Genomic DNA, 27,218 nt, shown 5'->3' on the forward strand with positions numbered 1-27,218 from the left:
GAGGGGCGAGGCCAAGTTTAGCCGGGTTTTACAAGGTTATCTCAATGTGTGACCCACACTGAAAGCGGATCCAAGGGCGAAACAAGCTAGGTCGACCCACAGCTCCGTCCAGCCTTGCACCACTAGTGCAAGTTGCGCCAAGTTTTTTTGCGTTTTCGTATCCGCAAAAGATTAGCACCTTTAAAATGATATAATGAGAGGTGCGAATACGCATGCGCCCCCTTTGTGCTCACACTCGAACGGGCTCGAAAGCCGGCTTCACTGCTATACTATCCTATCTGCGGCGGTGCACCCTTTACAGGCGGAGCAGTTCTTTTTCTTGGTACTTTTTGATACCGCCACCGAGCCTCTAACTCAAGCTTAAACAGCTCCGCTGGCAATAAATTATGCCAATTCATGTTGTTTAAACATCGTGAAGTACAAAACATCCCTCTGCTGGTAGAAAATGTTCAGTCCAGCAGTGTAAACGGGTATAAAATACCTTCAAAATTGGAGGTCTTCTACACCCGTGTTCTTAGTCGACGGTCATTCACACCCTTTTTCTTAGTTACCAACACCCTAATTTGTAGCTTTACACCCCTTGTGGGAAAAAGGGTGTTGAAATAATGAACACCCTTACTGGTGGGTGTTGAAAGAGTGTGGTGTGTTTGATATTAAGTGCGAATGCACTTTATAAGCGACCCTGAATTCCGTTGACCGCCGTCCGTCCACATAGCAACAGCTGCGGGTGCGCGCGCTCCTCGTCTTCCATGGCAACGGGGGGAGATGGCACATACCCACGTGGGAGATTGGCCAGGAATCTCCTCGTCTTCCTTGGCAACGGGGGGAGATGGGCGCGCGCCGCCTGGCCGCTGACATTACACATACCCACGTGGGGGATTGGCCAGGAATCGGGCGTGAGAAGGGCTACTGCACCCGCTTAAAGGAGTACTGACACGAAATTTCAAAGCTGAGATCCGCTCTAGCAATCAAGTACAACGACAACACAAATAGGTGTCTGTGCATGGCACATACCCACGTGGGGGATTGGCCAGGAATCGGGCGTGAGAAGGGCTAATGCACCCGCTTAAAGGAGTACTGACACGAAATTTCAAAGCTGAGATCCGCTCTAGCAATCAAGTACAACGACAACACAAATAGGTGTCTGTGAATAAATGCATATTTCTTTCTTTGTAGTTGTGTGTGTGTGTGTGTGTGTGATCTCTCTTTCGCGAACATTACCGAACCGCGTAAATTCAACTCCTGCATTCGCACTTTCACATTCTTCCCCTCGGGGAAATGCGGGGAATTTTTTTTAATAAAATTTCATGACTCATTGAACATCATCTACGTCACGATTAAAAAGTCTGCAAATCCGCACGCTGCGCACTGAGCCAATCCACATTGTCACGCATAGCTGCGCTGCCCACACCCTTATTTTAAGGTGTTAGGTAACCTTACACCCTTTTTTCATCTTTACAACCTTTTACAACCTTTTTTTTTTTTTCGGGCGAAAAGGGTGTAAAAAGTCTAGTGTGTAAGCAAAAAATAGCGTTACGCAGGCTATATATAAGAGTCGAAACCCAATACTTCTGAATTATTGTTCGTATATGCTCCCATTAGGCACCATTTTGTTAAAAACTGTCTCATGACAGCGTATGCACGCACATACATACGCACATACATACGTATGTACATACATATATGCGCGCATACATATTTGAGTGCGTACGTAGTGTATACTCCTCATTTCGTTTACACGCTGCTGTTTACCGTTCCCTTTACAGAAGGATTAACCCTGCAGCTCCTCACTTTAGCACGCGTTTTGCCCATTTGAGCACAGCTAGTACTCATGTTCACCAATTATACATAAATATTTGCTTGTTGATACACAGAGTGCATTCAGACATATTAAGAATAATGAAATTAAAGTTCGAAGCTGCATGATTTTTGCGCGATGTCGCCTAGGCCAGCACCTCACTTCATCACTATCAGGGCTATCCTTCGCGTCGTCGGTGATCACTTTAATATATATAAAAAAGCTAATAGCGGGGTGAGAAAAGGAGCGGTTGAAATCGTAGGCACGGTCTGTGTATTACGCCAAGCTAGCACGTTCCCCATTCATTTTTCTAAGATGTAGAACGGCGTCACCGTTGCGAAAGGGCCAGTCGAACTGCTGACGGCGACGCGGGTCAAACGGAACCCGCAGCTCGGCGTCCAATAAGCTTAGCGTTGCTTGGCACGGTAGCGTTAGAGTGCCCGAAACGTACAGCCTAAATATAGGCCCAACAAGGGCAACTGGCGGAGCATATAATCACAGTAACGGAGAGAAGAGAAAAAAGAGGAAAACGGAATTTTTTTTTGACGATTACGATACTCCCAGTGCGAAATTTGAGCGCAGCGCGAACTGTAGTCTTCTCGGTCACGGTGCATAGCGGCTGCGTCTCAGGAAGCGATCGCGCAATCAGCGAACGCACGACGGCGCGCGCTACTCTGGCGTTATCTCGTAGTGCGTCGCCACCGCCGAGCATGTTGTTTTAAACAGTGTTTGAACCTACCACGCAAATGTCACGTGGTTCAGATGAGCCGCGCAACGAGGACGACGACGAATGTACGTGCAGCACGCAGCGCGTGCTCGACTTCTGTGCTTTTTGTGAAATTGAAAGAACAAGACGCTTGCTTTCATGGATGCCTTTCTCGGGCGCCACTAGACGCCAAGGCGCGGTTTCCCCACACATGTCTTGCGGGGCCTCGGCATAGCGCCCTCCCCCTCACACTTTCGCCGTGATTTGCTCTTCCGATTTCGTGCTCGCTCTGTCTCGTCCACCTTCGGTGTTCTCTTCGTTCGCTCGGTTACATCGAGAGACGACGGCGACGCAAAACCACAGGAGCGGGCGCTTAAGCGCTTGCACTCTGAAAGAATGATGATGACAACTGCACGCCCACATTTAACCTAAGCGTAAGTGCCCTCTGCAGCTCGAATCACGCTTGCAGAGAGAGGCACGTACCCGAAGAGGTGCGTTGGACAACGCTCTCTAAGACGGCAAATAAACTCGACTAGTAAAAATGTTCAGTTCAGTCAGCAGTGAAAAGTTCAATCAATCAATCAATCAATCAATCAATCAATCAATCAATCAATCAATCAATCAATCAATCAATCAATCAATCAATCAATCAATCAATCAATCAATCAATCAATCAATCAATCAATCAATCAATCAATCAATCAATCAATCAATCAATCAATCAATCAGAACGTAAGCACTTGGAAATCCGGCCACAAGAAATCAGAGCGCATACTCTGAATCCGATATAAGGACTCTAGCAAGCAGCGTTACACACAGACAAAATCGGCACAGACCCACAATGGGGTCATGGGCAACGCTTGATAAGCAAGAATGCGTGCCGCTTCGCACGACACCCTGTGGTTGGCGCAGCCAGACGGTCTGTCATTATTCCTTACGTTTGGTATAATGTGAAACCTACATGCGCACGAATCCCTGCAATACCTTACGAAAAGCGCGTGTTGTTCGGTGTACCTGCATACATAACACACATCAAACAGGGGCCGTCGGAATGTCCCAGTTTTTTCGCGGCGCCAAAGGTCGCCCGGAGTTCGCTTTGCCGAGCGTGTTCTGCGCAAGGGCAACCTTGTTTCCCTATTCTAGGGAGAGAATCCAAAATACGAAACAGACGGAGACCGCACGGCACAGCGGCAACAACCATCCTTCACAGCGCCCCGGGCTCGCTCTCAGCTGTTTTCCGAATGACGGCGCCGGATGGCGCGGGAGGCGAATGATTTGCATTTTATTGGGTGAGACCATAACGGAAAGCCATTTTTATCCTGCCTATATCGGGGATGCCTCCAAGCGAGCACTTTTCTTCTTTTATTGTCGTCCCCACTTTTCTCGGGCAGACATTTCCGTCGCCGAATGGCTTTTTCCTTTCGCCGTTTTTCTCGGGAATTCTATTGTGGCACCGGCGGCTAACCACGGTGCACTGCGGATATGTGGGCACGGAAAAAAATAAAACGCGCAAGTCTGGCGCAATGACGGACGCGGCGCATGATGAGGCGCTCCTGTGGGTACTGCCGAAGGACGAGCCTCAAGTGAACTTAACAAACGCGTAAGAATTAATATGCGCCCCGCACGAATTAGAACTGCAGTACGTTGAGCAATCTTAACTGGCGGTGCAATAATGGAAAGTGACGTTGAATTCCCGATTGGTCATAGTGCGCAAGACGTGCGCCTGCGCCACCAGGCGATAAACGTGTTTCCGGGCGGCGCGCTAGCCGGTGAGCTGTAGCGTCATACGCTGTCCTCGTAACGCCAGTGGCCGAATGTAATGTGATTGATTGATTGTGGGGTTTAACGTGCCGACGCAACGCAGGCGATGAGGCGTGCCGTAGTGGAGGGCTCCGGATTAATTTTCACCACCCGGGGCCTTTAACGTGCGCCCAAATGTCAGCACACGGGCGCTTTCGCTTTTCGCCTCCATCTGAAAAGCGGCCACCGGGGCCCGGATCGAACCCGCGTCCTTGGGCTCAGCGGTGAATGTAATGTGGGTTGCTCGACCTTACAGCGAGGACGAATGATTGCTACTAAGGTCGAAAGGTTATGGTCAGGCGACTTCAGCTACGGCTGCACTTTTCACTGACAGCAGACGGCCTCCCCTTGCGCCCGGTTGTGACACGAACAAGCTAAAATAATGGAAAACTCGTGAGCGATTGTGCTGCGTACGCGGAACGTAAACGTTCGCTTTCACTAAATTTGTGTTTCGATAGTCACGCGTGTTTGAGATCGATTTGTGCAGCCTTTCAGCGTTTCGGCGTTCCTTGCGATACTGCGACATACTCGTAACGCCAACCTCAAAAAATTTCCAAGAACGCTCCGTTAGCTACTTTGAGTGCGGGCGGTGGCGCTACCTCCTAGCCGCGGCCTCGGCACTAGTCCCCCACCGCCGCGCAAGCGGCGCGTTGAGTGTTTCAGCAAGCTGGCCGGCCGACGCTGACCCCGCTCCCGGCAAGGCTGCTGCGGGACATAGTTCGCGACGCGACTGCGGTTTTCCTCCTCTTCCGCACACCCGGCAGCGCGCTGTCACCGGTAGAGAGCGAGCCACCAGCGCCTTTCAGCCTTCACACGCCTAAAGACGTTTCAAAGTCGTTGGTAGACGACACGGAACGCACGCACGCGAAAGCGGGTGAGGTAGAATAGGAACGTTTCACGTTAACACGGACTACGTATTGTTGGCCTGATACAAGTCTTCAGGCAGTTTTGTTTTAATCGCAGGAGAACAGGGGCTAACGGTGTGTAATTCACTGACACTACTACGTAAGCGACATTATCGTGCGCTTTTAACAATTGCCGTCACAAACCCCACTGAGGCACCAACCACTTTCCTGCTCTATACGGACTCCATGGAAGCCGTGAGAGAATGCGGAAAAAATAATGCGTGCAGTCGGACGGTCGCAAGAATTCGTGCAGTCACGTGCAAGTCGGCCGCACAGTCACAATTCGTTGGGTCCCTGGGCATAACGAGATCCCCGGCAACGAGGAGGCACACACGGCAGCATGGGAGATGCTTTCCAACCCCGATAATTGCCATAAGTCTCGCTGCGACCGGCGAACGTCTTTTCGCTCTCCAAGCGTCGGCACCTACATTTTTGGAGCCTCCGCCCGACGAGTTGGAAGAGGAAGGGAACGACATTGAGTATGACTATGAGGAAGCTATTGCCAAAGCACGTGCTGAGCGACGTGCAGCCCTTCGACTTCGTCTACCCGAAGGGAATGTCCCTATCCCATCCGGTTATAACCGGTGGACAACGGTCACACTCCGACGTTTTCGAACGAACACTCGGCGGCCGCTTTTCTGATGGAGGCGAAAAGCAAGAACGCGGGTGTGTTCGAGATTTCGGCGCACGTTAACGATCCCCAGGTAGTAAAAATTAATCCGGAGCCCTCCACTACGGCGCGCCTCATCGCATGTGAAGCGTCGGAGCGTTAAACCCCACAATCAATCAATCAATCGGACGAACACTGTCGTAACGCCGCACATGATGACACGCTTTCATCTACACCCCGGCGACGGCATCTGAAAACAGTGTGGATCACATCAAGCCAACAAGTAGCTGACCTTAACCATCTGCTATGGAGCTGCCCTGTTTTGCAGGACCAGAGAATCCAGGCTTATTCTCTCACCCCTCACCAAGTCAGGCCACAAACGCTGCGGTGACCCATCCTGAAGGGTCTACAGAAAACAGCAAGATGGCCCTCGACTCTCTTCGCGTATATCTTCGAGAAGCCGCCATACAGGACCACATTTAATCGGGACACCCATCCTCCAACTCCCTTCCCCCATCTCACCCTCCGGCGATGACAAAGGTCAAGGCACTAGAATAATTAAGATTAATAAACACATGTCACAACAACAACAACAGTACGTGGAACGAAGTATAACCTAGGACCATTTCGACTGGATATTTGGCGTCTAACGTTTAGTCTTTTCTGTGTGAAATCTGTCCTTATGGTTGCTCTTGCTTGGATGGATAGAGATGCCTTGATTAAAGCTTGGTGTTACGTCACTTTGATTGAAGTGTTTGTGCCAAAGAAGCGCTATAAGAATGCGAAGGGAGGCACCGTAGAACGGAAACGGCACACATGGACACATAAAGAGGAGCTATACATTATGTAATTTCATTCAAGAATAAAAAAAATAATATAATAACTATTGTTTGTATTTAGCGGGTCAGACTAAATGTTGGTACTCCCAGTTTTCTAAAACTATTGTTGACTAGAATGATCTCGCCAATGACATGGCCTGACACATGTGCTTCATTGTCATCGATTCTATCGAACCTGCCTTCATTTGTTTGTGTCGCCTGCAGAGAAATTATTCTTCCTCCGTGTCTTTCCCTTACTTTGTGTGTTTGGTAAATAAGTGCACCCAGGCCGCTCGTAGCCGGTACCAGCTTGGTACCCCTAAGTCATAAAAAATAGATGTGAATAAAAAGATAATACAATCACTCATTAGGTTCTCAAGAAATAAAAACTATGGTTGATTCCTCTGTCATAGGAATCAATAAAACACGAAATTGAAATGTGCAGCGAAATCTGGAGCTGAGAATGATTTGCGGGTCGGCGGCTGTCCTCTGGGTATGCTTGGCGAGCGACGTCCTACTGGCGGGTCGCTTCGGCAATGGTGTACCGGCGTCATTTCCGTGACGGACATGACTTCAGTGAAATCTTGGGGTATCGCGGCATAAAACGCTTTCGTGTTAAACTATAAAACCCCAAAATGAACAACCTTAAGTATAACGTACTCTTTAGTACTAAAGGTTGCTTCCCCGCAAGAAGACCCTGTGTGCAGGGGCGCACCCTTTACATGCCGCTTGCTTCATTGTACTGGCGTCATGCACTTCCGTGACGGATATGACGTGTGCGAAATCTTCGTGTATCCGGGAATAAAACACTTTCGTGTTAATAAAATAAATGGGCAGCACCGTAGAAACAATTTGATTGTACTTGATTTAAAAATTTCTGTTAGAAAAATAGATCAGTCAGAAAAGAAATACATAATTCTCCAGTGGGCCGCGAACCACAACTACTGTATTTCGTGGCGGGCCCTTGAGGTGATAAGATAGAGGAAGAAGCTGCGCCCCGTACTTATTTTTCTGGATATACACGTACACAGCTGCCATGTATCCTTTAGAGGTGGTGGCTCTCCGCGAACGGGGAAAGTTGTTTCTACGTCGGCTTCACTTTTGTCCATAGTTTTCGTTGTTATTCTTTTCCCACAGCGGTGGCTCACTGATTCAGGCGTTATGCTGGTATGCATGGGCTCGCCGGTTCAATTCGTGGCTGTTATTTTTCCAGTGGAGCAGAGGCCCAGGTGAAGCAAAATTAACCGACGGCCCAATTATGCTGAGGCGCGCATAGTAATCCAGGTGTAACCGCAGTGTGCAAGAACCCAATTTCATTTGATTGCGACTTCTGCTTCCTACAACCGTTGGTTCTGACGGTTATAACGATTCCACTTGATCGTCTGCGTGCAGCCACACTTCGCATGGGCAGCGCGAGAAGCAAGCAAGGAGTTAGTTGCTTGAACGACATATCCGTCAGACGAAGAAGTAACAGCGCTAAAGACGGGGCGAAGGAAAACAGTGCAATAAACTGACGCCAACGTATTTTCCACTAAAATTTATGCGTAGAAACAACGGTTTTTTTTAAACATGGGAAACGCATTGCGCCGTAGTCAGGTACTGACGATTTTTTCTATTGCGTCGAAAAGGTTACCTCCTTATCGGCCAGAGCCACAGACGGGGAGCTAATGCACTTGTCCTCGGCCCTCGCGATATGGAAAGCTTCCAGCATCTCCCTTTCATCATCGAGTGCCTTCCGCACAGACGAGCGGCATGTTAGCGAAACGGAAGAGTACAACTGCCCACTAAACAGGTGGGGCGGCACTCACGGCACTATCCCAACGTACGATGTCATATCGGCATCCGTAGGACGGGACCTTTGCCTTCAAAGTTAATTTCTCCATTGCTTGACGGCAAAGCGTCTGCTATGAGTTTGAAAGCGATGCACCGAAGTGGCCGCGCATCCCTTACGAACACCACCAAATGCTGCACGATCACTAAGCGGATGAACTCAACTCGATACACGCCCCGAAGATCCCATCAATTGATTGATTTGATTGATAGTGAGGTTTAACGCGCCGACGCTACACAGGCGATGAGGCGCGCCGTAGAGAAGGGCTCCGGATTAATTCTGACCACCTGGGGATCTTTAACGTGGGCCGAAAAGATCCCGGAAATTGTTCGTACCGGGTGCGTCAACACGTTACTGTGTGCCTTCAAATTGGGGCGCAAATTCGGCTTAGCCGGCATTACCGATGAGCTGCAAAAGCAAAAGAGCGAGGCGCACGTGCCGTGGCCCGTGCCGGCCGGCTGATAACGGCAGCGGCCCTCGATACGACGAGCGGAGGAGCGTGTACAGTGTGCTCGTGACGGCGCAGCGGCTTGCGGCACGTACGGACCCAGTGATAAGAATTACTGCGCGGAAGGCGCCTGCCAGCAGCCGAAGGGAGAAACAGTCTGCCGAGGACCTCGTAATGCCCGACGCGACCGGCCGTGGCATTCTTAGAGTTTATGGCTCAGGCGCGCCTCGTTCTTATTTTTTATGCAGCCTTTTGCGATCGCGTCCGCACTAGTCGCGCGAAGGAAATTACAGTTCGCCCCAAGAGGACACTAACGCAGCGACCAATTTCGCAGGCTCGTAAAACGACGCCGCGAAGCCGTTTGCGCGAGTTGCATTTAACCTTTGGAGCCCGCGCGAGCCTCTGCTGCCAGAGATCACCACTCGGAAACTTTTCGCCAGTCTCATAGCGCGCCGCGATGCACGGCGGCGCTCTGTATACGAGCATACACTGGTTTGGCCATACTCTCCCCTTCCGCTTGCGGCGCAGTGGAAGTAGGTTGCGGGATTAAGGAAGTCGAAATGAAAGTTGCCCCAAATGCGGCAGGGCTTAAGCGCATCCTACCTCGTGGTGCGTATACGTTAGACGATGCGGGAAGGAGACTGTAGGCACTGGAGAACAGGTGTGAGGTCATTCACCGTTCCCTTTTGCTCTGCAGTCTCCCAGCAGCCTGGGTTTGCACATGGAGTGTCTAGAGCCAGTGCGGCGCTTACGCTGCTCAATTATTCATTCTGGTGAGTTTGTGTGTCAGGAATTGTACGGGGCTTCGGGCAACGCTTGCCCTGCTAATGCAGCCCAAAAACAGAGAAAAAAAATTGACAGATTTACTTCAGTCGCTCTATGTATGAGGGAGCAAAAATGTGTCATCGTGCGTTTAAGACACTCTTCGCCCTTTATTTCTTCCCACAAACTGTTTCAAGCGAAACCAGTTTTCTGCAGGCAGTGCTCAAAATGCAAGTTATTCGGGGATCCCTTCATTGCCGGTGCTTTGTTTGTTTGTTTGCAACATTTATTTACACATGTTTTCGTCTTTTACGCCTAAGCTATTATATTTACGTGCCCCGCACACACGCAGAAGGAAACGCAGGATATTTTTCGCTCATAGAGGCGTTTTACCCGCTCTCTACGCAGAGGTTCCCCCATCTTTTTGACTCATCGAAAAACAAGAAATCATGCCCTTCGCTGCCTACAATGTCGCTGTGTCAGGAAGACATGTTTCATCAGCGCTGCCCAACTCATCACAGAGTCGTAAAAATAACTAAAAAGGCGCGGATGACGAGCGGGCGCCAAAGAGTATACGTGCCGATGTCGTGCGGGCGTGTCCCCGAAATCTCACGCCATGGCCGGCGGTATGGGATCCGTAATGGCAGGCAATCAGTATTGGTCAGCCCGGCTCCAGTGTCGTTTGCTATTAAACCCCCGCTGCTTGTACAAGCCTTGTTTTCGGAATTGAAGCGTGTGGAACAGAAGCACAGATGCGCGAGGAGACTATGCATCCACGCTCTTGTCGATCAAAGCCCAAATGGAGCCGACGATAAAAATTGGAGTTCTTCTATGTTTCTGTTAGTTCTTTCTTTCTCTCTCTTTGGCAGTACGACACAGAGCGAAATCAAGCTGGCGGCCGACGCGTCGATAAACGCGATCATTTATTTCCATCGCGGCCGGCCAGACTCATCACTCCCTCGTCCTCTTTAGCTTTTCCCTCTTCCATCGCAGTGGAAAGACGCACAAAAGGCGCCACTCTTCGCGTAGCCCTCCATTTCGTTCTTATATTTCATTCTGGCGCGTATGGCTCGGTCGCATACAAGCGTCAGCCGCACCGCTCGATGACGTAAGTACTTTTGGCGAGTGCTGACATTTTATTTGGATTGTAGATTGGTGCCAACTCGTGCTTCCCTCGTGCGGCCGCTAGAAATGACTAGCTAATGGCAGTGTGCATGGAACACCTCTGTATAAAGCAGCTCGCTGAGGAGAACGGGCAGGAGTACTAAAATGACTTTCAATAGCAACCATGATGCCCATATAAGATTTATACATCTAGTATATATATATATATATATATATATATATATATATATATATATATATATATATATATATATATATATATATATATATATATATATATATATATATATATATATATATATAAATGTTATATGAATGTGCGGCCTTAATAACGGCAAAATAGAAACACGAGTATCATTTTATGTTATTGAGACATAGAGTAAATTTAGCTAGGTATAAATTGATAAACTGAACATTAGCCCTCTTTAAGCTATCAGTAGCTATTCGCCGTATTTTCTTTTTTTGTGGGGGGAGGGGTGTATTTATCAGTAAACATAGGATGGCTCTTACTGACCGTTCATGAAGTTGCTATATTTTTCCTTTCTGATAAATTGTAGCTCTTCGTGGAAATATAGTTTTTAGGTATAATCATCAAATTTATTTATTTGTCTTTGAATCTACCAAGCTCCATGGTGATAATTACATATGGTTAAGTTACATACGCAGTAGAGTTACATATGGCGACTCACAATGATAAAAAAACGCTGACATACTTGAAACTTTTCGTCTAGCCGCGCGCCAAATTCCTGGCATTGATAGACGACGCGTTAAAATTGCGAATACAGATTATACAAATTTAGATTATTCGAGATTATTCAAGTGGGATTCGAACTCACACCACCAGCTATTGGTTGTTAAACAGATATTCCATAACGGGCGCGACGGGCCCGTGTATGTGTGACGTAGTATACACGGACGCGTTTTTTGTCTCGTTTGGTTTTTCAATTTGATGGTAAGAATAGCTTACTTTGACGACGTGACGCGTACCACAAGAACGCAGGTCATTACCTTTGGCGTTGAATGTAATGGTCGCCTCCTGTATTTATTTAACCTCTTTCTTTTAGAACTACTCCCCTATCTTACGAAATGCGCCACACAAAACATAATTGAGTGTTTTTTCTAGTTTTCAGTCTTTTTTTCTTCTAAGTGCAGGTTTTTCTGGACAGCAATAGTAAAGTTGTGATTATGGCCGCAGCTTGCATTAGACGAGATGATCGCTTTTATTTTGATGTCGTAGCTAATTTATAAAAGAAACTTACATATCAGTTTTTTGCTGCACGAATTTTGCGATTACCTAGATCTTGCGAATTCCTGTAGAACATCTTTTCAGGCCTGTTTCGCGTTAAAAAAACATTTTAAAGACTATCATTGTTGGCTCGCCCCGAGAATTGGAGAAGTTAACAACACAAGGGGCGTAAGAGCAAAAAACTGTAGTTGATTCCTCTGTCATAGGAATCTGTAAAACACGAAAGTGAAATGTGCAGCGAAATCTGCAGCTGAGCATGAGTTGCGGGTCGGCGGCTGTCTTGTGGGTGTGCTTGGTGAGCGACGTCCTGCTGGCGGGTCGCTTCGGCAAGGTGTAACGTCAGTGAAATTTTGGGTTATCACGGCATAAAACACTTTCGTGTTAAAAAATAAAAACCGAAAACGAACAACCCCAAGTATAACGTACTTTATAGTACTAAAGGTTGCTTCCCCGCAAGAAAACACTGTGTGCAGGGGTGCACCCTTTACAGGCCGTTTGCTTCGTTGTACTGGCGTCACTTCCGTGACGGATATGACGTAAGTGAAATCTTCGTGAATCCCGGAATGAAACACTTTCGTGTTAAAAAAGCTAATAGCAAAACGGTTGCTAGGAAGTAGGGCAAGTGGGAAAAACGGCGTTTTGAGTGCGTGGCATCTTCTGGCTTCGCCAAACATCCAGTCGCCACCCTTCACTAGAATTTTACTTCAGTCGGTCAGGCTCTCCGTATACTTCGAATGCGCGGTGCGTATTCTGTGCTTGGTACCAAGTATAGGCCTAGGTATTTCGTTCGGCCCGGGGCGTTTCGACCAAGAGGCCAAGCATCCAGTGCATGTTGTTCTGATCAACACACTGTTGAGTCTACGGCAGCAACGGTTTGCTATGATGTTTCGCTTTCTTGAGCAGCAGGCTGTCACTGGTACCGTCAGCCCGACGGGCCTACAAGAGCGATAGGCGCCGACAAGAACGATTAACGACAAAGCGCTGGACCTGATTAGCGCGCTTGCTGACGGCACAAACAGGCAAAGCGACGAGGAGTGCGACCTTGGAGCTAATGCGAGCCGCTGTTTACGGTCTGCTTTGCCACAAGGCGCGAGGTATAAGACAGCCCGAGGACTTGTTGTTGCTGTTGTTTCCCACATATTTGCGACACAAACCTACGTGGAGGTCCGGCCAAGAAATGGGAGCATTAAGGGTTAACGTGCTTACTCACTAAAGCTATGAGATGAAAAAGTATGAGCTGAGTCGAAGAATAGATAGCAAAATGACAAACGACGATTGGAAAAGAAAAAGTGCAAACTGTAATTTAAAATAAAGAAAAAAATCCTGCATTTCTCCGTCTAACGACGACGATGGTTGATCGAGAAGCTTTCTCGTGATGGATTCTTTGGTTGGCCAATCCCACACAGCGAGTACGTGCTACTCTGGAGGTACGTAACACTTTTCTAGAATACCCACGGCAACTCTAGGTGTGCGCTCCGCAGGCCTAAGGTTTGGGTTACCCGCCGCGGTGGCTCAGTGGCTAAGGTGTTGTGCTGCTGAGCACAAGGACGCGGGTTGGATTCCCGGCCGCGGCGGCGGCTTTTCTGATGGAGGCGAAAAGCAAAAATGCCCGTGTGTACGAGATTTCGGCGCACGTTAAAGATCCCCAGGTGGTCAAAATTAATCCGGAGCCCTCCACATCGGCGCGCCTCATCGCCTGTGTAGCGTCGGCCCGTTAAACCCTACAATCAAGGTTTGGGTTCGGGGTGTACGGCACGTATCGGTGCCTGCTGCTTGGCGTTTGCTTCGACCATGTCGAGATGGAGTAGTCGGATAGACGCCGGCTTCATAACGCGAGGGACCCAGGTTCGATTCCGACCAAGGGAAGAGTTTATTTTCTTTTACTTCCTCTACGATCATTCATCATGATCGTCAGAAAAAGTTGGCTTTTCTGCAGGGCGTATTGGCGTACAACGGCATCAGTGTGGACACTGAAGCTTCCATTTAAAAAGGCAGTTCCAAATTTTGCTTAAGAAATTGAAATGAGAGCAAACAGGATAGGCGCCTAGCTGGCTTCGGAAACGTAAGAGAATGGCTGCAACCACATCTCTGCAGCAGAGCCCCGCGGATGAAGCCCCGAACAAAAGCAGGGCAGACATTGTTAGAGTGACGCCGAGTCGTTTAATTGGGGCAGCGAGATAACGTGGTCGCAATGGAGAGAAGCCGCGACAATGCGATAAAAAATGTTCTTTTGTTTCATGCTCACCGCAGAGAGCAGAAAGACGGGAGGAGGTTAGATCAGGCCAGTGCACATGGAAGTTAAACTGAGACACTCTACATCTGATGCTGGATAAGTTAACTAACGAGATTCCCAGAAATGTGAATTCAAAGTTAAATATGGGCATAGTTGTGAAAGGAAGCGATGACGCACTCCTGCATGCTCGCTACACTGTGGATGGAAGGGGATAGAGGTCCAGCGAAGGGCCACCCAGCGGTGATTTCGTCAAAGAATCATCCTCGTCATTCAGCCACAAACCCTTGTGACTAGGACCCGAAATGATTTCGTGCCGACTTACTGGTTGGGTCGGCAGCATCCTCCTCTTCGGCGTCTCCTTCGGGCGCATCCTTGGCAGGAGCCTCCGGAGGCGGATTAGCCACTGCAAACGAAGACAAAGAGCCAGTCAGCCGTGCTGCACGCGAGCCCTGCGCACGCATGCCGTGACGACGCCAAAGCCGGTTCACTCAACGGGCACCCGAGTTTGCTCGGCGTGCCGCATCCCCATAATCATAATGAAGCGCCCAAGAGGGAAGATTAAATGATAAGGGAGGGGGGGGGGATGCGGCACTATAAATACCGCAGGGTGTTGCCAATGTTTGCCATGTATAACGTCGCACTTCTTCCTGCGCCCCTTCGGGGCTGGGAATTAGGACTGGAACTTCCGCGCCGCGCTACTTTCCCGGCTCATATTCCAGTTAAGAGGCTTTACATTCTGACGCGGAGTTCTCTCTCTTTTTTTTTTTTTTTTTTTTTTGCTGTTTCGCATTGGTTGTAGCATCTTTCACCTTGTGTAAGCCGACGCCAGCAGAATTTCTGCGTCAGCCTGCAGACTTGGCTGAAAAAAAGCCCAGCGTCGTTGTCGCAACAAACTGTCGCAAGCAAAACACAAAAACAAGCAAACAAACAAACAAAACAAGAGTGCGTACACAAACGCGGCACTATCGTCATGCTGCATATTTACCGCCGGGTTTTTCCGTGTCGCTCTACACCGCGTCAGTCTCCAACATTGCGCCCTTAAAACGGGGAATGTAGGTCAATATGGCGTTTGTGTGATTTATGCGTTGCCATTTTCAAATCGAAACGAGATGCATTCAAAATGCGCGCTCCAATCGAACGACGTTCGCTTCACCGCATCCTGCTGCCGCTTCGCACACCGCTGTTTTTAAGATGCGCAAGCAGGTCCAATGACAGAACGATCAACGCTGTTCACGAAGCGTAACGCACGCATTTTGGCTATTCCCACTCTTTTCTCAGTAAAAATTAAGATAGGTGCCTGCGCTGCAGATTTGGCATGAAAGTGAGATGCCGCTTTTTCTTACCTGCCGGGTCTCAGCAGCGAGTAGTTTTCAGTCAAGCGGTGGAGATTCAAATTTCTCATTTCGGCAGGAAAACATATTGCTCTATGGAAGAAATGTTTGCTGCAACGGTGCATATACGGTCTCCCGGGAGCTGTAAACTGCTTCAAGAAAGCTAAAAAAAAAAAAAGAAAGAACACGCCAAAACAGCTGTTCGCCGAGGCATTCGCTTCGCATACGAAATGAAGCCACGTTCTGAGCCTCAAGTGGACAGAAAAAACGTCTGCCGCGAACGTGCCACAGTATAAAGATATTGGTCCCTAATAAGGCATGCCCGTTTAAAGTAAGAGAAAAAACAACAGGCATTTCGGTTGCCACTACCGAGATACTATGGCTAACGTCAGCACAGCAGCGGAACTTTATATACCGCATCACACAGGCAGGCGTTGCTGCTGACACACTCCTCGAGTGAAATAATCAGGCCTGGAGAGGGACACCTTGACGCGAACTCTTCCCCATTATGAGATGTCGCGACTCAGCACGGCAGTCCAAGACACACGCAAAAGAGTAAATTTGGGTCACCAAGACAAATCGGCGACCACATTCGCCGCGGCGGCATTGTCGGCGCAAGCCGCCAATAAATAAAGCAAGATCGGGCGAAAGTTTTCAGCATATCCAAAGAGGGTAACAGTGTTATCGCAGGACACCAGATGTCTGCACCACGCACGCCGAACGGCAGGCATCTTGCGGGGGCAACCTCCCGAACTCGATCTATTATGACTTTCCTCGCGGTCTGATCCGAGGCAATTTCCCGGGAGGACTGCGTCTTGTAGCCGCGATGAGGCGAAACAAAAGAAAAGTCGTGGGCCGACTTATAGATCGTCACAGCCGCTCCCCGCGGCAGTTCAATAAGAAGCTCGCTCGAAATCAGGCCGCAGTTTTGTGAATTCGCCTCCTCCCCCTAGTACTGCTCGGGCAATGCTGACTCCCGGTTACAAAATATACTATGATATCCCAACACGAACGAAAGAAAAAAAAATGCCACGCGAGCCATCCCGCTGGAGCATTGCGCCACGTCTACACTCGCACGTGAGGGTAAATAACGTCTTCGAAAGGACCGGGCATGCACTGCCACCAGTGGTAACACAGTTTGCCATTCATACGGTGACTTTTTCTTGACGGCTGATGCTTCCCCGTGGCTAACAAATTCAGGTTTACATTCGCTTAAAGAACCTGCACGCGCATAATGGCTGCTTAAACCAGTATAGTATCTAAGGTGTTTTATAGCGAGTGGGTGATTCGATCCTGCGTATAGCGCAAGACACCACGCAAACACATAAAAGGAACTGCAGCGCTGTCTCCTGTTTAGTTTTCTGTGTATACGTGTCGTTTTTTTTTCTTGCGTTATACCCAAGAAATATAGTTGCATGTCGATGCTGTGTTTTTTTTTAGTGTAGAAGGAAAATATAAGCGTATACGATATTTTTCTACTGATATTTAATACCATTTAATACCATATAAATATATTACTTAATACCATTCGGAATCTTCTTTATGCAAATTGAAATCTTCGCATGTCTTATAAAGACTATACAGTAGAGTCTGGTTAACTGGAGCTCGTGGACATCGCTACTTTTATACAGTAGAATTTGTTTTTCACGACAAAAAAAAAAAAAGAAACAAACCAGCGCCCTAGGCGCTGCTTCTTTTTTTTTTTTTTTAAGCAAACTGGGAAACACAGAAGCCCTGGATTAAAAAAAAAAAGCTATATTCAGGAATTTAAATGCCCGCAGTTTGGCCATCTTAAAGCGCGGGTCACCGATTACTTAGTGACTTACCAAAAATGGAATTTTAACGGAGATGAAGCCGGTATAGCGATTTGTTTGCACTCTTGCGTTCTTCGAAAACACGAGTCATCAAATAAAATAAAAACTTGTCACAAACAGTGGAACCGTTCGTCATCAGTGGGTCACCAGCGGGACCGCAACACGTACACTATTTCCTTAAAAAATGTATTGAGAATGTATACTGACGAGAAATAAATGACCAGGAGATCAAATGTTTGAACCAAGAATTACCAAAATGCGTGGGTTTTGCAACTCCTGTTTCGTCTTCGCCTGACAAGAAAATTATTACTTTCGTGTCGTCAGGCGTCGTAAGGTATACGCTTAACGAAATTATATGCATCTCGCTCGCAAAAACTGCGGGTCCATATTCAAACGTTTCCAAATACAAAAAAAAAAATGTTTTGTAAGTTTTTAATCCAGTCTCTCTTTCTTTCCGAGAATCTCCCCTTTATACCTTTTTGTTCGCTGCGTCATAACGGAGCAGCTAGTTAAGTTCTGTAAGAGATGTCTCATACAGAGAAGTCATTGACTTCCACTGTTATCTAGAGTAGTTTTTCAAGTTATCCCTGCATTCTCAATTTGAAATTCGAGCGAGCATTATGCAACGCGCGCTAAGCGATTGAAATCGAACTAACCACTTCGAAGCACGCACTGATGGTCGAACGAGCCCACTGTACTAGCCAGCCTTGCGAGAATCAGCCTTCCAGTCTGAATGCGCTCTTTGCATTACTCAATCTCGATTTTTGCGATCCATGCATTATGGATGATTTCTCGGGACGTTGTACTCGTAGTCTACTATTTAAATCACGTCCCGCGTGGTGGTCAGTACAATATCAATGTGAATTTACTCAGCGCCTGGTCATGGCGTGCATAAAGAATGCCATAGAAAATCGCCCCTGGGGTCCCATTCTTAGGAACTCTTCGAACCACTGAATCCATTGTGCTAGAAAAGAAAGCGGGCGTCTCCACTTTCCCGTCAGACAAAAGCGGTTGTTCAGCGCATGATGGTAGAGGCTGCAAGTTTCTCTTCAACAGCGACCAGCTCAAACTTTTTGGCGCACCATTTGATTCATTTCCGTCAAATCTATACCGTCTTGATGTATCTGGGGCAATGCATACTGCCCGTAGTATTGCAAAGGATGCCAAAAAATGATGAGGACTGAGCTCGCCAAGTGAGTAATAGCACTCCGTTTCTACCTCGCAAGGCCTCATCCTATGCATGAGCCGCTTCCTTCATAGCCCATTGTAGAATTCAAGCGATTCGCAGTTTTTTGGAAATAGGCATTTCGCGTGGAGTGGCTTCCGCTTGTCGAGCTGCAGGATGCTTGCACTTTATAGAGAGCGGGGAGAATATGAATGAAGAAAACGATGACATATTCCATGAGTTATATTCGCACTGCTATCATTCCCAGCGGCTTCATGACATGTCGGCAACATGCAGGACGCATATAAAACATTTTTTTTCCTACAAGCAGTAAGCTCAACAAACAGATTTCAAGGTGTAGGCAGGAGATGAGCAATGCTAAAGGATGTCGTACGTGGATTCATGAACAATGTCATCGTATAATGCTTAAAGGAGTAGTGACACGAAATTTCACAGCTGAGATAACTATATAAAATGCTTCCTTTTTATCAGGAGATATCTCCCAGCAAGTTTCAACAGTAACCGTTCAGTATAACATATTTTAAATCCATTTTAATATTTGCCCGCACGAGGAAGTCCAGAGCGGGCCAGCATGACACCCGCTCCTTGCCCCAAGCTGCCGACGTCGGGGCTCCCGTGACGTCGCCGAAGCGGTGGCTGCGGTTGGGGCGCGCAGCTACGCTGCATGCACGCGTCATGGTTTTAGGACTGACGTCATGCTGCCCGGGTGCGTGGGAATGGTAAAGACCTCGGCCGGTCTGGGCGCGCGCGTCCAGACCGGCGGCGGTGCGACAAGAATGGTGACGTCAGGGGCGCCCTCCGGTCATGACGGCCGCTCGGCGTTCGAAACCGAAACTGAAACTTTGTCGAAACCGAAACCGACACGAACAAACGACGCCGTAAATGATTGTTTACGCTGCGATTGACCGTCTAGTGCGCCATTATATGATTAGTGGGCTGGTAGGCACCCATAGCAGCCAAAAGCACGTAAAACGAAAATTTCTTGTAGGTACCCCTTTAATTAATATAGTCGCCAGCTCGCAACAAGGCGTAGTTATGAACGATTGGTGAAAGCAATGTATGAGTGGCGCAGATGCGCCCAGCGGCGTCGTTTGCGCGTCCGCGTTTCTGCAGCTTGCCAGCAAGCGTATCCGGTCCCGACAAAATTACGGTGTGTGAGGCACGTTTTTACGATATAATATAATTGGCAGCATATGAGCGGCTAAAACACGACACGGACGAATATAGCACTCGCGACAGCAGCAGTCGTTCAGCACCGCATGAGATACCCCAGAGCTTTTAAACTGGCATCGAAGCACCGTACATTCCTACGCGTTATGATTTGTGACATTACAAACCATGACTGGCGAAACCGGATTGGTCTAGCCTGTTCAGGCGTTCTTCGGAATATAACAGTAACGTAGGACCCCGTACATGCACGTGGCAGCCTCAGTTGAACACACACAGTAAACCTTCGCTGTATCTGTCTTGGGGCATGGAAACTGGCTTCATTATAAGTGGGATATTTCTAAAAGCGAGGATGATTAAATCTACCTGCACTGCAGCGGGGGTTGTGGAAAACCTCAAATAAAGAGAGAACGCGAATAAAGCAACATCGTTATAACGAGGTAGCCTCACTACTTCACGCGGATGGCTTTGTTTCAGGATCAGCCACATTGTTTGCCTTGGTAAACAAACGTAATAGAAAGATTCATGAAGCTGGACGCGAGTAAAACCGTTTGGTCTCACTGCCAAGATACAGTCTTTGTCAAAATTTCCTAGGCCAAGCCGAGAACTCGCAGTTCGCAAAAAATTCCATGTGCAAGCTTACGTCCCGAACGAGGCTGAAACGTTGTATGCCACAAAGATAGATAAAACACCTTTCTTTCTTACTGTCATAAAATATTTTTCTCACATTTAAAGATAAAGCTTACTCTCTGAATTCTTTGCGGTCGAGAAGGCTTAGGATTGGCCTATAAAATTTTGACGAAGGGTGTACATATATACCACAAACAGCAGCAAAAATGACGTATTATTGTCAGAAGCGGAGGGGACCATTCATACTTTCTACGCCTTTTCCTAGGTGGCGGCAGCTCACGGTTTGATAACCGCGTGGGCGGTGCTTAAGCTTCTGCAGTTTGTGACGCGCTGTTTTAAGTCGCAAAGGAAAAGAAAACGAGAAAGTGAAATGGCAGTCGTAAATTATTTATTTCTGAGCATGAGAGCAACTTTCGTCTTCGAAAAACGCTTGAAAGAGGCATAAAAGCTGCGATTTTTCAGTTTAAACAAGAAGTTATACAGTCTTTAGTCTCCTTATAAGAAGTGATTTCTGGGCGAAGGCAAACGTTACCGCGGGGGCGGGGCAGCGTGGAACGATTTGGGCATCTCAGTCACGTGAGGCGCGCGGTCAAGCGGGTGAGTGTCCACGAACTGTTTGCCGCAGGGCCGACTTGACCTGGCAGCGGCCGGTTGAACCGCCAGGTTTCCTCTGAACCCAGAGTTCGTAAACCGAACGGCGAGAGTCCTATTTACCTCCAGGAAACTACATGCGAAGAGGTGCAGCCAGAACGGGCGGCGCCCGCTATGTTTGCCGAAGAACGCCGTGTCCTCGCAAGCAGCACTTCATTCGGCAAAGTGTTTTTCCTCGCGCGACACCGCCCCCTGCGCGACAACAGTTTGTTTGCGCACCAAGGACACGTAAAGAGCTCGACACAGAGCGCGCCGCCTGGCAAAGAAGCAAAGCGCCCGAAAAGGCGACTTGCAGTGGCTTTTGTACGCCCTGGCGCCTGGCGCTGTTTGCTCAGAGCGGGCGAGACTTGAGCGCCCGAAAAAGAAGCAGAAAAAAAGGGGGGGGGGGGGCAACGAATAGCATTGCCTCCTGCTTCACCTTTGCCCATTCCTATTTTCCACTTTCATTCTAGCAGTACCACTGAGCGGCCGACTACAGGCAAGAGGGTGGATCCTTGCTAGCGAAATTCGTCCGATGCGACCAGCTTGCCCGGGACACAGCCGGCGGGCATGCAGTGCGGTACGCGACCTTCCACGGAGCAAAAAGAGCAAAGGGTTGTCTCAGCCACGACGCTAGGCTGCCTCCAGCGTTGGGGCAGCGACACACACCCGACAAGCTTCAAGGGGCTCGCTCGAAGCATGTGGTTACTAGCGTATATGTGCCTAATATAAGCTCACTCAAGGGCTGCTCCCAGCGCGCATGACAAGCAAGAGTAAAAGGAGGAGATTGCGCACCCAGGGCACTCGCACGAAGTACGATGGCGAGTGAGCTTCCTCGCAATGTCAGCAGCCGGCCGCGTCTGTGGAGTTCTGGTTACCTCCCGCCCAATTAGCTATAGCGACCGCCAAACTTGTTTCGCCCTGTCTTTATACATACATACATACATACATACATACATACATACATACATACATACATACATACATACATACATACATACATACATACATACATACATACATACAAACAAACATACATACATATATACATGGACGCGGTCGCGCACGCACGCATGCATGCTTTTTGAAAGAGGGAAAACAGAGGCGAGCTTAAAGGGACACTTAGGTGAATTTGTCAAGCTCCCGTTTTTGCTTGCACTGCGTAGACGGGCTCAAATTAACACACTTTTCATCGTTTATCCGGTTGATAAGTCGGAAATTATTTTATAAAGCGCGTAAGAAGAAAAACTACCATGCGCGGTCTGCGGCGGCCGCACAAACAAAAGGCTGTGACGACAGGAGGAGATGCCCCGTGATTGGGCGATGTCCAAGATCAGCATTCAAACAAGTTTTGGTTTCGGTTCTATCAAACAACATGCTTGACATCCGACGGCATCGTTGGATGGGCATTCTCGATATCTCAGTAATCGTCGTACCGCGCTTCTGCCATCTTGTCGGCTGTAAAATGCCTGAGATAAGCCTCCTAGGACGACTTGGAATCGTAGCAATCACTAGCTGAGGCCTACGCACTGGATGAACGCTCTCCGCGTCACCGCAGACGCTCAAATGCCACGCGCTTGCCCCCCATATTTGGAGCTTGCCTCACTCATGCCGTATCGTAAAAATCGTGTTCGCACCAGGCCAAGGGTCTGTTGATTCTGGCCTGTGCCCACTGCCCACAAGCAGTCGGTGCTAATGGCAACAGCACGCCAACGAGAACTCGCTAGCGCGTCAGTGTCAGCCTGCACGCGTTCTTTCGTGGAGCAGTGAACGTTACGGCCAAAAAATAGTGAACTCAGTATAGAAAACATAGGCCGAAAACGACAAAGTCAACTTACAAAAAAAGAAAAAAAGAATGTACCCTCGGGGATTCGCACTTGTGACTTGCAAAGTAACATACCTATAGCGCTTCACACCACTCGGCCACGGGCCAGCGCTGCCATCGTTGGAAATATAAGGTATATAATGTATACCCAGTTTACACTTTTATTTAGTTTTAGCATTTCAAGCAGCTTAGGTGACTATTTGTTGTATAGCGCTCGTGTAGTAAGCGTCCCCCAAATTTTCACAATATCTCATGTCTAGCAATCGCATTTCTTAGACAGAAAATCGTTCGCAGATGTGTGGTCGTGCTGCTGACGCTGTGCTTGTTCACCCAGCGCAAAAAAGTGCTTCCTGCTCCCTAGTTTTACGCTGTACGGTAAAAGTTTCAGTTGATTTTATTTCCTTAGTAGATATATTGACTTCGATGACTCTTCTCCCGCCTTCAAGTGGCCTTAGATTTTACTACTAGCGTACCAGTCAGCGAAGCGTTGCATGTGCGCTTGTGCAGCGCTTGTGTGGAGCGACCTGGACTTGGAGCTTGATACAGTGTAAAAACTAACAAAGTAAAGAAAGGCACATTCTTTCACCCACAAACGTGTCGTGGCTTAGTTTCAACTGAGCGAACGAATTGCGACGACTCGTCGGCGGCCGGCGGACTAAACGCTGGGTCGACTGACTCTGTCGAAGGTCGGCGAGCCGTGCAGTAGCGCAGTCAAGCCAAGTCATCTCCTCCTGACATAACACGAAAATGTCACAGAAAATGGGTGAGGATGCAGAGAGGAAGACAGCATTTTCGAATTGATTTTTCTACGAAATAAATTCACCTGAACGCACTCAGAGGGGTCGAAACATGGCCTATGGGCTCCGGACTACAATTTGCGCTAGTAATCCCGCAATGTTTACAAATACCTTCAGTGTACAACCCGTGGGTGAGTATCGATATTTCAGAAACAACGGTATTGATGCTCTCCGTTCCGTTCAGCATCAGCCTAATACGAAAATCATCGCACTCATCAACATCATGTTAATGTCCACAGCGGCAGAAATGGCTCTTCAATGAACTTACAAACCTCGCATCATCTCATTATCACCACCACCATCATCAGCAGCAGCAGCCATGTTCACTGCAGAACGAAGGCACCCCGTGGATTGGAGCCAATTTTTTTACTGCGAAGCTGTCTATGGCTTTTGCCAAGATGCGGGGTTTTATGACGTCTCCCTATAGAAAAACGCAGTGCCTTACGCAGTGCGGAAAAACGCAGCGCTGAAATACCGATTGCGTTGAAGTCGGTTTCACTTCTAAACACAAATGCATTGCTAAGAAGACATTTTTTCTCGGGCAATATAAGCTGCCATAAATAATAAATATGAAGCCACGAGCACTTTATCAGTGTAAGTTTGTTCTTTGCAATCTATTCCCACATTGTGTGTTGCACATTGAAGTCTACTCACTAAGAAAAAAAAAATGGCTCCAATCCACGCTGTGAAGGTGGTTGGAAAGCGAAGCTTTAAACGACACCCACAACAATTGCCCATGCGACGTCACTTGAATTAACACACGTGGCTGTACAAGGAGTGAAACCAGAGATTCCGCCAGCCGTTGCCTGGAATTCGCGAGGGCGGCTTCACAAACGAAGCAGCAGCGTCGGCCACGGCCGGGCTAGAGCGGCGGACGCCGCCACCGTAGCCCGGACGTGCGTCGGCAGAAATAAAACGGCGAGGAGCGTCTTTCGAAGGGTGAGACAGCGCAGCCTAGCCATCCTGATGTGCTAGGTTGGGGCTGCACCACCGCGCGACACAAGCGCAGACGCCGACACAATTTGGCATGTGAGCTTAGTGATTCCCATTTATACCGATTTAAACTAGTTGGTTTAGTAAGTTTGAGAATTTCGAAAAAGCTGAGGGAACTTTTATAATTCCTATTTATCAGGATCTGCTGCTACTTTCGCCTTTTGTAATACTTCTTAAAACACATCCGAAATGGCAATCACCAATTCAGAAAACGGAGTCCCATTCGTGGCAAGCAGTGCGCAAAAGGTAGCGTTTCTCTAGTGGCCAGATGTCTGTATGTGGTTTGTACATTTTTGTTTTCCCACCCTGCAAACCAATCCTTAACGTATGTTTGCCGTACGACCACGTAATTCCGTCGGGTGCGGGTTACCCTGGAGGTGCTGTCGAACAAGTTAATCAAGCCGCGCGAAGGCACCGCGCAATGGACGCGAAGCTGCACCAAAACAGGCCCCCAAAAAACCGCCGCTGAAGCAGACGACAAAGTCGTACTGCCGACGCCGCCGCCGGTGAGCAAGAGATCCTGCGCGGGAAACGCTAGGTAAATTAGCGGCGCCATCTCTAGCGTGCTTCGTGAGTGAAACCCTTCGCCCCCCCCCCCCCCCCCCCCCCCCCTTCTTTACACCGCCGCCTCCGACGTGTTAAGAGTTTGTTGTCCCGCACGCCCCGAAAGAACCGTCGGCTGGTAGAGCTAGAAAGCTTCGCTTTAAAATGCGATGCGAACGGGGCCCGATAACAGCGACGCGCGTGTGATCGTCGACGGCGCGCCGATGAGCGTGGCCGCGAGACGACACGTAAGCGACGACCAAGAACTGACGACTCATATCGCGAGCCAGAGAATGCTGCAAAGCGCCTTCGGCGCCAAGGTGCCAACTCGGAAGAGTTCAGGGGTGGGTACGCCAGGTTCCAAAGAGTCTTTTGTAGGGTGAGCTACACTGGCTGAGGTTGAGCAGTTTCGCGTGGCTCCTGGAGAGCCGTGCTGCGCATGCCCGAGGAGCAGTGACGTCACGCGGCGCATAGCTGGCGCGCCGGAGCCGCCACCGCCGCCGCCGCGCGCGCCTCGCCGGTCTGCCCATTCCAGATGAGTGACGTCATAGGCGCGGCGGACGCACTGGCGCCGGCGCGTGCCCAGCTGTGCGCCTCCGTTGCGCAGTAGCCAAGTCTGACGCTGCGCCGGAGCCGCTTGATAGCGCCTCTCAATTTGTGCGCATGCGCAGAGGTATCAGTGGGGGTATACACATAGCGGGGCGCTTCGTATTTCGGATCGAGCTGCAACGTGCCCGACAGACTGTGGTTCGACAACGACCTGGCCGCAGACACGAAAGTCCGACACGCACTCGCCGGCGAAGCACCGCGTTAACATGCCCCAACCGACGCAGCTTCGCTGCACAACCACCTTCACAAAGGGCAATGGCCGGTGAATTTTTATATATTGCTACAGGAAGGAAGAAGTCGGCAGTAGCGAACTGCGCCATGCCGAAGACGATGACGAGCTGCATGTGGCGCCTCATCCATCACGGCTTGTGTCCTCTGTCCTGCCAACTATGGTCGCCGCAGCGCCGCAGCGTTAGAACATCACGCTCAACTACCTGTTCTAGCACGCGGCCATAAAATTTCCCGTCTATCTCCGTTTCACAGACTTTACCGCCGCCCGTCACTTGATTTCATTTAACAATCTTCTGTTCTTTTTCGATGACACAACCACTTGCATAAATGGCAATCCTTAACGTGTCGGTCAGCCGCCTTGGACAAGTCTTTAATTCCACGTTCTGTAGTCAACTGGAATAAACTACTATCTTTGCGAATGTTATAAATAAAAAATACCAGCATTTACACCGACATACCGCGATACCTTATTCGTGTGCTGTGGAATAGAGAAATTATTGCCTGCAAAAAACAAAAAAAAAAACGCGTGAACAATCATACAACTATTTTTTTTCATATACCAAAAAGCATAAAACTTTACACTGTAACATAAAAAAAAACAGCGCAGAAGACGGGAGACCAAGCTAGAAACACACAACCCAGGCACTGGCCCCTTCCCGTCTTCTGCGCTGCTTTTGAAGCTAAAATGTACGAGCCCTTCAGTACACCCTTCGGCAATTCATACTGTAAGTTATTCAACATGCGTTCGCTGCAGGATGATGCCCATTTTCAGGCAGGCGAAGTGACACTTACCGATACCCCCAACAAACGGGAGGCCACTACCATCCATAAAGCCAGCCATGGAGTTTTTTTTTTTTTTTTTCAATATGTCGCACAGTCGGAGTTACCTTGCTGCCGTCACTGCTCACTCAAGTTTCGCCGGCGGGCTTACAAGAGCGGCGTTGTGGACACTTCCTCTCGAACAAGCAACACAGTGCGGCAGCTACCACGAGGGGTCTGCGGTGGCTGCGTGCAAGGCGTGCCTCTCACCGTCGTGCAATGGAAGACGGCATGCTCGCCGACAGGAACGGAGAGCTTTGCAAACAACGCAGTCGCGCTCGGGGATCGCAAGATGGCTGCTTGCAAGCCGGCTTATAACAAAGAGAAAATGTATAGCGCGCCTCAACGAGGTGCCGCCAGC

The 27,218-nt window shown here is 48.8% G+C and overlaps 1 protein-coding gene across 7 annotated transcripts in view; it reads right to left on the minus strand.

Moving 5' to 3' along the window:
• The window catches only part of LOC144155795 (dual specificity calcium/calmodulin-dependent 3',5'-cyclic nucleotide phosphodiesterase 1A-like), a 670,747-nt gene that overhangs the window by 81,536 nt on the left and 561,993 nt on the right, over positions 1-27,218 (minus strand). For all 7 annotated transcript variants that reach the window (XM_077687457.1, XM_077687456.1, XM_077687455.1 and 4 more), the window contains one exon: positions 14,605-14,685. In XM_077687457.1, the coding sequence (XP_077543583.1) occupies positions 14,605-14,685 (81 nt within the window). The remainder of the gene's footprint in view (positions 1-14,604; positions 14,686-27,218) is intronic.

The sequence above is a fragment of the Haemaphysalis longicornis genome, unplaced genomic scaffold (genome assembly GCF_048455015.1).
Source record: "Haemaphysalis longicornis isolate Haplotype H1 unplaced genomic scaffold, Haemaphysalis longicornis Haplotype H1 scaffold_1, whole genome shotgun sequence".
NCBI classification, from domain to species: domain Eukaryota; kingdom Metazoa; phylum Arthropoda; class Arachnida; order Ixodida; family Ixodidae; genus Haemaphysalis; species Haemaphysalis longicornis.